Source organism: Balaenoptera physalus, assembly GCF_965194825.1.
Source record: "Balaenoptera physalus genome assembly, chromosome: 11".
Classification (NCBI taxonomy): Eukaryota; Metazoa; Chordata; class Mammalia; order Artiodactyla; family Balaenopteridae; genus Balaenoptera; species Balaenoptera physalus.
In genome coordinates this window covers 59423723-59435918 of record NC_138896.1, presented here as the reverse complement: position 1 = coordinate 59435918, position 12196 = coordinate 59423723, and the positions used below count along the sequence as shown (strand labels likewise).

The window sequence follows — 12196 nt, the reverse complement described above, 5'->3', positions numbered from 1 at the left end:
AGATGTTGGAATTTTAAATAGCTGGTCATTGAAGACCTCACTGAGAGTGATTTAAAGGAGGGAAGAGTGAAATCACTGCTGTCATGGAGACAGATAGGTATAAAAATTGAATAGTTTCAAGTAACAAGTGTTTGTAAATCAACTGATGTGAAAGACTGAGGGGAAGATGAGACTATTTTGGAAGTAAAGGAAGTGAGGTGAAATTTGAGTACAGACAGGAAAGAAATACAGGAATAAAGAATGCCTTTAGGGAGAGGAAACTGCAAATGCAGAGAACCTAGTTCTGTTGAGGAACATAAAGAAGGCCAGCATGGCTAGAGTTTACAAGTGAGGGAGGTGTTCAGAAAGGTGAAGTTGAGGAGGCAGGTAGAAAGATCTTTGTAGGATTTTATTCTAAATTGGCGGATGTTTTTATGTAGAGGGTTGGCTGCTTTGTGGGCAGTGGACAGTAAAGCAGCAAAAGAAGAAGGAGAGCGATGGTGGCTAAGGCTTGTTTGGTAGCAGTGGCAGTACTGAGAAGTGGAAGATTTGGTATGTGACTTGGTGGTAAAGCCAATAGCACCTCCTCTTGCATTGAATATGAGCATTGAGAGAGAGCAGTTAGGGGTAGTTGCGTTGCTTGAGCACCAATAGAGGGTAGTATTTACTGAAATGGGGAAGACTGAGAAAACAAGTTGGGTGAAGGAAGTAAAAAGTTAGGTCTGAGAAGGTCGTTTGACATCCAAGTTGAGATGTTAAATGGGTGGTTGGGGTCTTCATCCCAGTGGAGAAATCATAATTGAAGATTAAAAATGTGGGACTAGGTATGTATATTATATAAAATATATATGCTCTGGTGTTTGACTTTGGTAAGGATAGTCCTGTGATTTCATGAGTTCCCAAATTTTAAAATGGTACTACAGCAATAAAGTGTCCCTTATAAAATGCAGTTAAATATGATACCCACCATTTAAAGAGTCCTTAGTGAGTATCAGGCATTGTTTCAAGTGCTTTATTTCCATTATCTCATTTTAATCTTTAAGGTGGCCTTAGAAAGTCAGCACTATTTCCTCATTTTGTAGAAAAGAAGATAAAAGTATCTTGGCGTAGGTCCTAGACCTGGTATATTGGTGGAGTACTTAAACCAAGGGAGATCAGGATTTTCCTTTCCTTTTCTGTACTTTTGTAAACCTCTTCAATATCCTAGCATTCGTCAGCTCTACTCTCACTTTATCTATCTGCAACTATAACAAGTTGACTCTAAAAATGGAGAAAACAGTAAGTACCATTTATATTATAACTAGTGCTGGGCTAGTAATGTGCTAGGATTTCAAGTCTCGTAATCCAAAATCACAGCCCTTTTGCCACTTGAAGGATGATACTTTTCAATGTTAGCATCACCTTGATTGTATGTCTTATAAGCCATCAATTTGTTACAATATACTATTTTTTAGTTTGAAGTCTATCTGTATATATGGATGTTGTCTCTTCCTTTTACCTGCCATGTAGGAAGAACATCCAGGGTGTTTCTAACTTTTTCCTGTTCGCATTGTCCTTTTGCATTGTCACCTTGTACGTGTGCATGAGAGTTTCTGTAGGGTGGTGATTCTGAACCCTGTCAGATTCAGTGCCTTCTTTTAATGCCCCCTTTACAGTCCTGAAATAAAATTTATAGATAATACTCAATACACATCATTTTTAAAAATCCCAATAATGACCTAACTGTACTATAAAGGAAAATTACACATAATGTATAATGAGATAAAATGTTTCAATATGTAAATGTGCCAGCCTGACTACCCAGGAAGACATAATGCTAGTCAGATGGCTGCATCAGTACATATTGCTATAAATGCCAATTCAGACCACTACAGGTATGTGGTTGCTCGTTATTCAGACTTCACCAGCGGCATTACTGTTGGTGGTTGTGATATTCTGTGACTATAAATTCTGAACCTTATTTCTTTGACTATACCATCTTAAAGAGATTGACCACCCCATGTGACATCCAATTCATTTAAGTTTTAACCGTCCCATTATCCCTCTTGTCTGAGTTTAAATATCCTAGTCAGTCAATCACACCCTTACATTCATTTTTAATTCTCTTCTCCCTCCTCACTTTTCCTTTGTGGTTCTCATTTGATAAAATGTAATCCTAGTTAATCGAACCCTACCTACCCTGCACCTGCACCAGTGCAACTGAAGGTGGATGGAGAAAAACACAAAACCTCTAACTGATTTCATTTTAAATTCCTGACATTCAAGGGGGTCCTGTTTGGAGCCTGGCAATCTTCCTATATTTTCTTCGTTCATTCATTCTTTCATCTGTTCCTCTCCCCGCAGACCTATCAGTAGTTCTGCTTCCATCATCAGTTTCAGCTGATGGCCTTGCTTCCTACTTCACTGAGAAAATTGAAGGAACTAGAATTTATTAAGATTCCCACTACTGTATGTACCCACCTTCCAGCATTTATACCCATGGCAGGCTCTCAGTATTTGTAGAATCAGTGAAATTGTGTGAAAGCACACTTGATTTATCTGCTGGCTGCATTCCTGGAAACCTCATATAGTAAAACTGTGTACACACACACAGAAGTGTTAGGCTCTGATAACTTCAAACAGGGCTTTTATTTACTTAAATGACTGGCAGCAGGGCTACCAAGTATAGCCATATACCTTTGGGCTGCAGAGCTGCAGGGAAGAATATTGTGTGTGTCCAATAATTGTTCTTCGTTATGTGTCTAGCAGTGGAAATATTGGGTATACTTCCTGTCTTGTCCCCCTTGCCCTGCCTAGAATTTATCAGTATCTTTAAGTTATTTATTTCCCTCCTTTTTTGAGGGAAATAGTTTTTTAATGTATTTATATAAAAACCTGATATTTCTCTTCAGGTTTTCAAAATTTGTAAGCCATCATGTTTTATTTGATCTGTGCATACATGTTCACTTGCCAATTATTCTATCCCATTCTTTTACTCATTTTCTTAGATGCTGAGTTAATTTGTGTGTGGAAAAAAAGTCCTGTACACCTACAGTATTTCCTAATGAGAGAAGGAGCATTACAGAAGTATGCTTGTTATGAATAATACATGCCTTTTCTCTGTTGCACCTATGGTGGAAAAAATCTATGACTGTGAATTAAGCTTATGTCCTTCCTAGATTTCAGGAACTCTTTGTTGTCAGGCTTTCTAACCTTTACATGGAAAGTTCTTAGTTGTGATTTTTTTTTTTTTTTTTTTTTGGCCGTACTGCGCGGCATTCAGGATCTTAGTTCTCCCACCAGGGATCAAACCCTCGCCCCCTGCAGTGGAAGCGCGGATTCTTAACCACTGGACCGCCAAGGAAGTCCCAGTTGTGATTCTTAAATTGGGGGTAATTACTATCGCATGCAATTACTTAGCTCTAGTGTTGGTTGACAACATTTCTGATTTAAATCATTTTGAAGATTAAACATTATATTGAATTAAAACTCTGTCGCCAAGATGACAACTTGCATGTGAGTTTATTGATGTCAGATTACTCAAAGATGTTCAACCACTTGTGATTCAGAGGTAAAAAGGGAGTGAGAGAGAGAAAGAAAGAATAGGAAAATGACCCTAAGGGTTCTGGGACTTCTTGGGGTTAATAAAATTTCATAATTTTTTTCTTTTTTTTGGCCATGCCATGCCGCTTGCAGGATCTTAGTTCCCTGACCAGGAGTTGAATCCAGGCCTTGGCAGTGAAAGTCCCAAGTCCTAATCACTGGACCACCAGGGAATTCCCCATACATTTTTAAAAATTTCAGTTTTGTGGCTTAAAAACACCATACAGTTTAAGCTTGGTTGTAGCCCAAAGTTTGCTTTTTGGGGTTTCTGTTTTTCTACCTGTTAAAAGGTATGTTATTTGTGCTTTTATGTATATACATATATATATATATATATATACACACACACACACATACATATATATACACATACATACATATATATAAAATTTGGCTGTGCCACGAGGCTTACAGGATCTTAGTTCCCCCACCAGAGATCAAACCTGGGCCCTGGCACTGAAAGCGCCGAGTCCTAACCCCTGCACCACCAGGGAATTCCCATATATTATATATTTTAAGTATTTTATTGTTGTATATTTTATATTATATAATATGTTTTATATTTTTGCTTTTATATTTTATATATACATGTTAGAAAGTATATTATTTTTGCTTTTTTTTTAAAGGATCTGAATGGAGGCATTTGAGTTCCTAAGAAATTGGTGAGGAGCAAATTGGAATACTGCTCTAGTTGTTTTTTCTTCTTTTTTCAGGGTTTTAATATTCTACTGAAAGGATCCTTAGCCAAGATGCAGGCTAAGTTGAAAGATGTCTAAATGGAAATTCAAGAAAGTTATTTGTAGCTCCATGGTAAATCTTGATGTTTGCTGTGTCATATTCACTCACCAGATTCTTTAGGAATGTGTTGGCTATTATTGGGTCTTTATTTACTATCTCATGCGAATTTTAGAACCAGCTAGTCAAGTTGCACCAGAAAATTGTGGTTTTTTATTGGGATTACATTGGATGTCATCTTTTGGGGGGAAGACGTGATAGCTTTATAATATTGAATTTGTCATAAATTGCAAATATATTGTTTCATCAGTTAAGTCTTTCTATTAATGTCTCAAAGATATCAATAAGTGCTCTTTAAAAAAAATAGCGTAACCTCAATACTATTATTATACATAAAAAATTCCTTGATATCAAATATCTTGGGTTTAAATTTCCAGTTTTTAAAAATGTAGTACAAATTTTTAAATTAGTTGTTTTAAGAAAAATCAGGATCTGAATAAGGTTCACATGTTGTGATTCATTAATATATTTGTTTTCTATTGCTGCTGTAACAAGTTACCACACACTTTGTATCTTAAAACAAAGTACATTTATTTTCTTACAGTTCTGGAGGTCAGAAGTCAGAAATGGGTTTTATTGGTATAAAATCAAGGTTTCAGCAGGATTGTATTCCTTCTGGCGACCTTAGAGAATTTTCCAGCTTCTAGAAACTGCCTACATTTCTTGGCTTATGGCCTTTTCTTCCATCTTCAAAGCCCTCAGTATCTCATCCTCTGATCTTTCTTTCTGACCACTGCTTCTGTCCTCACATCTCCTCTGACTCTGACTGACTCTCCACCCTGTCTCTTATAAGGACTCTTGGGCCCAGGATAATCCCAGGTAATTTCCCCATCTTAAGATCCTTAACCACATCTTTAAAGGTTTTTTTACCATGTAGTTAATCTTTTCACAGGTCTGGGGATTAGGATGTGAACACATTTGGGAGGCCATTATTCTGCTTACCTCAGTTAACATGTTTATTTGTTTATTTATTTATTTAGGCTGGGTTGCTGCGCATGGGCTTTCTCTAGTTGCGGCGAGCAGGAGCTACTCTTCGTTGCGGTGTGCAGGCTTCTCACTGTGGTGACTTCTCTTGTTGTGGAGCATGGGCTGTAGGCGTGCGGGCTTCAGTAGCTGTGGCATGTGGACTCATTAGTTATAGCTCATGGGCTTAGTTGCTCCGCGACATGTGGACTCTTCCTGGACCAGAGATCAAACCTGTGTCCCCTGCATTGGCAGGTGGGTTTTTAACCACTGCACCACCAGGGAAGTCCTAACATGTTTATTAAGTCTCTTAATCTGTTTCTTCCTCAGTGCCTTTTTAAAAAAATTCTTGGCTTTTGTTTGTGGTAGAGTTTCCCACAGTCTGGATTTTGCTGATTTCATTCCTGTGATGTATTCTCTGTATTTCCTATAAATTGGTAGTTGGATCTAAAGTTTGATCAGAATCAGTCTTTTTTTTTTTTTTGCAAGACTACTTCATAAGGAGTGCTCTTCTTCCACCAGCTGGCATGTAACATTAGGAAGGCACGTAAGGTCTTGTTCTGTGACGTTAGCAGCCATTAATGTTCAGTGTTTAGATCTCTTATTCATTAGGGTTTGCAAAATGATATTCCAATTATGTCATTCCTTCATTCGTTAGCTGGAATACTTTTATAAAGAGAAACTTCCACTGTTTACTGGTATTTGGTTACCCAGTGGTATAGTTTATATATAAACTATAGTTTATAGTTCGTATGATTCTTTATTTACTAATTGTCAAAATAATGAGGTAAAAATAACTAGTATCCTCCAGTGTTGACCAGATAGTTTTTGTTATCATTATGAACTCTTGCATTTAACTATATCTGATGCATTTCAAGACAATACAGTTATTATTTTTTGTTTTTTTTGTTTTTTTTGCCCACGCTGCACAGCATGTGGGATCTTAGTTCCCCAACCAGAGATCAAACTCGAACCCATGCCCCCTGTAGTGGAAGGGCAGGGTCTTAACCACTGGACTGCCAGAGAAGTCCCCAGTTATTAGCTTTATTAATATCCAAGCTGTTCTATCACATGACCCTAATAATTTTGATAGAGTCTTTGCTATCTGGTATAATGAGATCATATTTTCTGCTCCTGCCCTGGAATCAGCCACTTCTCCAAGAAGCTTTGGTTCCTTTTTGTGGGGAATGGTATGTGGAAACTACAGTGTGGGTGCTAATGGAACTTATTATTACTCATCTGATCATTGTTTCCAGATTTTTTTCAATGCATAGGGTTAGGTTTAATTTAAAGAAAAATATATCGTGAGTTCATACTGATATTCTAATTCATATTCAAGACTGCAGTTTTTACTATTATATATCTTCCATCTATATCTCCTTCTATCAACAGAATTTCTCAAAACATTGACAGTTTCTTTTTTGCAGAGTTTCGTTTTTGTCCTTAGGGTATATCCCACCGGAGAGATAATAGTCAAATTGCTGTATTTTAAAGTCACTTGGAATAGTCTTCTGTGTGGTTATGCTACTAATTGAGTATACATTTAGGTTTACTTACTTTATTTGATTTTCAATAAAATTAGTTATTGCTACAAAGAAGGTATATTCAAAATAGTCTGGTTTCTTTCTCTGTTCCTTATAGCCTATTGCCAACCATAAAATTTTTTTTCTGATTATCTTTCCATTGTTGTTATATTTTAAATAAACATTTATAACTAAATCTATTTGTAGTCCCCTTTTTAAAATATACACATGTATTTCTCCAATTTGCTTTTTTCACTTAATATATCTTAGAGAGCATTGCATAGCAGAAGTAGGGTAGCCCTCATTTTTATTTTTAAAGTGTCATAGTACTCTCTGGTGTGGATGTACCATAATTTTTTGAATCTGTCCCATACCACTGATGAATGTTTAGATAGTTTCCAGTCTCTTGCAGTAATCTTTGTGTGTCTTCTCATAATTTTGCTGGTATATCTCCGGGGTAGATTCCTAAGTCAGATCTTACTAAGAGTTCATGTTTTTCCTGTTGATTTGAGATACTGCTTTTATCATCTATTAAATTTTGTGTATGAGTGTGTCTATTGGTGCACTTTCAGTTAATTTTTTAAATAGCTTTATTGATATAATTCACATATTATACAGTTCACTCATTTGAAGTGTACAGCTCATTTTTTTTTTAGTATATTTGTAGGTATGCATGACAGTCAGCACAGTTGATTTTAGAACGTTTTCATCACCTCAAAAAGAAGTCTGATGTCATTTTTCACAGAACTAGAACAAAAATTTCACAATTTGTATGGAAATACAAAATACCCCGAATAGCCAAAGCAGTCTTGAGAAAGAACAGTGGAGCTGGAGGAATCAGGCTGCTTGACTTCAGACTATACTACAAAGCCACAGTAATCAAGACAGTATGGTACTGGCACAAAAACAGAACTATAGATCAATGGAACAGGATAGAAAGCCCAGAGATAAACCCACACACATATGGTCACCTTATCTTTGATAAAGGAGGCAAGAATTACAATGGAGAAAAGACAGCCTCTTCAATAAGTGGTGCTGGGAAAACTGGACAGCTGCATGTAAAAGAATGAAATTAGAACACTCCCTAACACCATACACAAAAATAAACTCAAAATGGTTTCAAGACCTAAATGTAAGGCCAGACTCTATAAAACTCTTAGAGGAAAATATAGGCAGAACAGTCTATGACATGCATCACAGCAGGATCCTTTTTGACCCACCTCCTAGAGAAATGGAAATAAAAACAAAACTAAACAAATTGGACTTAATGAAACTTAAAAGCTTTTGCACAGCAAAGGAAACCATAAACAAGACAAAAAGACAACCCTCCGAATGGGAGAAAATATTTGCAAACGAAGCAACTGACAAAGGATTAATTTCCAAATATACAAGCAGCTCATGCAGCTCAATATCAAAAAGCAAACAACCCAATCCAAAAATGGACAGAAGACCTAAATAGACATTTCTCCAAAGGAGATATACAGATTGCCAAAAAACATATGAAAAGATGCTCAACATCACTAATCATTAGAGAAATGCAAATCAAAACTACCATGAAGTATCACCTCACACCAGTCAGAATGGCCATCATAAAAATTCTACAAACAATAAATGCTGGAGAGGGTGTGGAGAAAAGGGAACCCTCTTGCACTGTTGGTGGGACTGTAAATTGATACAGCCACTATGGAAAACAGTATAGAGGTTCCTTAAAGAACTAAAAATAGAACTACCATACGACCCAGCAATCCCACTACTGGGCATATACCCTGAGAAAACCGTAATTCAAAAAGAGTAATGTACCACAATGTTCATTGCAGTTCTATTTACAATAGCCAGGACATGGAAGCAACCTAAGTGTCCATCAACAGATGAATGGATAAAGAAGATGTGGCACATATATACAATGGAATATTACTCTGCCATAAAAGGAAACGAAATTGAGTTATTTGTAGTGAGGCGGATGGACCTAGAGTCTGTCATACAGAGTGAAGTAAGTCAGAAAGAGAAAAACAAATACCGTATGCTAACACATATATATGGAATCTAAAAAACAAACAAAAAAATGGTCATGAAGAACCTAGGGGCAAGACGGGAATACAGACACAGACCTACTAGAGAATGGACTTGAGGATACCAGGAGGGGGAAGGGTAAGATGGGACAAAGTGAGAGAGTGGCATGGACATATATGCACTACCAAATGTAAAATAGATAGCTAGTGTGAAGCAGCCGCATAGCACAGGGAGATCAGCTTGGTACTTTGTGACCACCTAGAGGGGTGGGATAGGGAGGGTGGGAGGAAGGGAGACGCAAGAGGGAAGAGATATGGGGATATATGTATATGTATAACTGATTCACTTTGTTATAAAGCAGAAACTAACACACCATTGTAAAGCAGTTATACTCCAATAAAGACATTTAAAAAATTGGTTCTGAAGAACCTAGGGGCAGGACAGGAATAAAGACGCAGACGTAGAGAATGGACTTGAGGACACGGGGAGGAGGAAGGGTAAGCTGGGACGAAGTGAGAGAGTGGCATGGACATATATACACTACCAAATGTTAAATAGATAGCTAGTGGGAAGCAGCACAGGGAGGTCAGCTCGGTGCTTTGTGACCACCTAGAGGGGTGGGATAGGGAGGGTGGGAGGGAGACGCAAGACGGAGGAGATATGGGGATATATGTATATGTATAGCTGATTCACTTTGTTATAAAGCAGAAAGTAACACACCATTGTAAAGCAATTATACTCCAATAAGGATGTTAAAAAAAAAAAAGAACCTTGTACCTTTAGCTGTTTCCTCCCTATCCCCCACATATGCTAGTCCTAAGTACCACTAATCTACTTTCTATCTATGGATTTGCTTATTCTGGACATTCTTATAAATTGAATCACACAACATGTAGCCATTTGTGTCTGGCTTTTTTACTTATCATAATGTTTTAACGTTTATCCATGTTGTAGCATGTGTCGGTCATTACTATTTATAGCCAAATCATATTTGATTGAATGCATATACCACATTTTGTTTATTCATTCATCAGTTGATGGACATTTGGGCTTTTCCACCTTCGGGCTGTAATGAATGATGCGTAGTGAACATTGGCATGCAAGCATCTGTTTGTATCCTGCTTTAATTCCTTTGGGTATATACCTAGGAGTGGAATTATTGGGTCCTCCATGTTTCTGCGTCACACCCTACACTTTAGGCCTTCTCTTTTTTCTCATGCTTCATAGAGGGGTTTTCTTCTTCCCCAGTGGTAGACTGCCGTTGCTTCTTATTCTGTTCTTGCTGGCTGGCTTATGGGTAGTGGGGCTGGTCCAGTTGTTCTCCTGTTCCAGCTTCAGTCTTAGGAACCCTCTGTCCCTGAGTCTTGGGGGTAAGGCTTTATCAGAAATCCTGCCCCTCCTCAGCTGAAACCTTTAATCATCGGAGCCCAGTATGGTTTTCTGCTCCTACCCTTGAAGTAGAAGCCTTTTTTTTTTTTTTTTTTCTTTTCTCTTTACTTAATAGGTATGAGTTTTTACCTCTGTCTAGAGGGTAACAGTGTTGTCTTTCCCTCAGTAGCTTCAAACTTTTGTTTCTTGTAGGACAAGGAAACGGGAAAGGTTTGTGCTTTTCCTGCAGAGGCAGTGCTCCCTTCCTACGAGACCTGTAACCACCAAGAGACTTTCTCTTATCTCCTACCCTGTCCTCAGTCTTAATTATGAGTGTCCGGTGGAGGTTTGTGGAGAAAGAGCCGGCAAGTGGGTGTGAACTCTCCTTGTGTCTGCAGCTAATAGGGATTCTGTATTTTCATGCTAACCCACACTCAATTATTAACAGTGAGTTGAATATAGCTGAATTCTTTTTACGCACTTGAATCTCAGCTTCATTTTCCATCTGTCCTCTGCCACATGTGACCTAGTGCTTACGTCCCATTCTCCTTGGCACCTGTCTTTCCTAAAGATTTCAACCTAGATGATTATTCTACAACCTTAGGTTTCTGATGAATTCAAAATAGTTATGGTTTTGTAGATTATTTGGCTTTTTCTTGTTTATGGTGGGAGTGATGGTTTTTTCCAGTTTCTTCATCCCAGACAGAAGCTAGAATTCCTCTGTAATTAAATGTGCTGTTTTGTTTAACAGTTGCATTTAAGAAACATTTCAACATTATAGTAAAGTGACAGGTATAGTCAGTGAACTCCTGTGTACCCTTCACCTAATTTACCAGTTATTAATATTTTGCCAAATATGCTATATCACTATCTTCCTGCATTTGCACGTCATCATTATTATTATTATTATTGAACCATTTGAGAATAGGGTGCCTTACCCTCATGACTGTTCACCCTGAATATTTCAGTCTCCTTATTTTTTTTAAAAACTTGGTAATATATGAAGATCTTTATATCAGCAGTTACATACTGATATTAAAATATGCATCAGTAATTTGTATTCATTAAAATTTCTTTCCATCTGTAGGTGTCATTAATGGGATTGGAAATTTTAAGTGCCTTCGTGGACAGACTATCAACACGATTTAAGTCCTATGTAGCAATGGGTAAGTTAACTTTATTTAAAAATTATTATAGGGTTTGACATACTTTTTTCTTATAATTTTTAACAGAATTAGTTCTTTGTAAATGCAAAAATGTAATTTTATACAACCCAGAGATCTGCTACTTAGCATTTTAATTTGCCAAACATAAAAGATTTTAAGCCTATTTAAATAAATATGTTCCTTTTAAGACAAAAACAAACAAAAGCAAACAACTTACCGAATATACTGCTAATAGATTTTTACTTTGTATTTTCAAATTTTTTACTTATCATTTACTTTTTTTAACATATTAATAACTTATAATATAATTCGCAGCACCACTTTTCACTTACCTATGGTGAAGGACCAGTTTTTTCATTGCTAGTCTACTGCAGACCAATATTTTGTAAAATACAATACAAATAAATTACAGCAAAATGAAATGAAAAAAAATACAAGGCTCAATTTTTTATTGGTAGATTCAACAAATGTATAATTTACTTTGGTCAGATTGTTTCCAAACCTTGTTTTAGAAAAACTCACAATTTCTTTACCACATGTAGTTTGTAGACTGGTCCTGGGCTGCTGGCCATACTTGAGCAGCACTTAACTTACAGTGTGTTTACAGTCCAGAACGATGTGCTAGTGTAAAGCTCTTTGTATAGTAGTTAGATTGCAAAGTTGGCTTTGACTTATCTTTTAAACCTAAGTGACCTTTGTGTGCCTCTTGGAGTGCTTCAGTGAGTGGATTTGGTCCTATTATGTAGAAATATATTTAGGGGTAACCTCAGATGTTTGTGATTTCTTTTATGGATTAAGTTAATGCCTCAT

At 36.9% G+C, this 12196-nt stretch overlaps 1 protein-coding gene across 27 annotated transcripts in view; it reads left to right on the top strand.

Moving 5' to 3' along the window:
- Window positions 1-12196, top strand: part of CLASP2 (cytoplasmic linker associated protein 2) — a 176764-nt gene that overhangs the window by 2998 nt on the left and 161570 nt on the right. For all 27 annotated transcript variants that reach the window (XM_082411763.1, XM_082411766.1, XM_082411776.1 and 24 more), the window contains exon 2: window positions 11308-11386. In XM_082411763.1, coding sequence (XP_082267889.1) covers window positions 11308-11386 — 79 coding nt within the window. The remainder of the gene's footprint in view (window positions 1-11307; window positions 11387-12196) is intronic.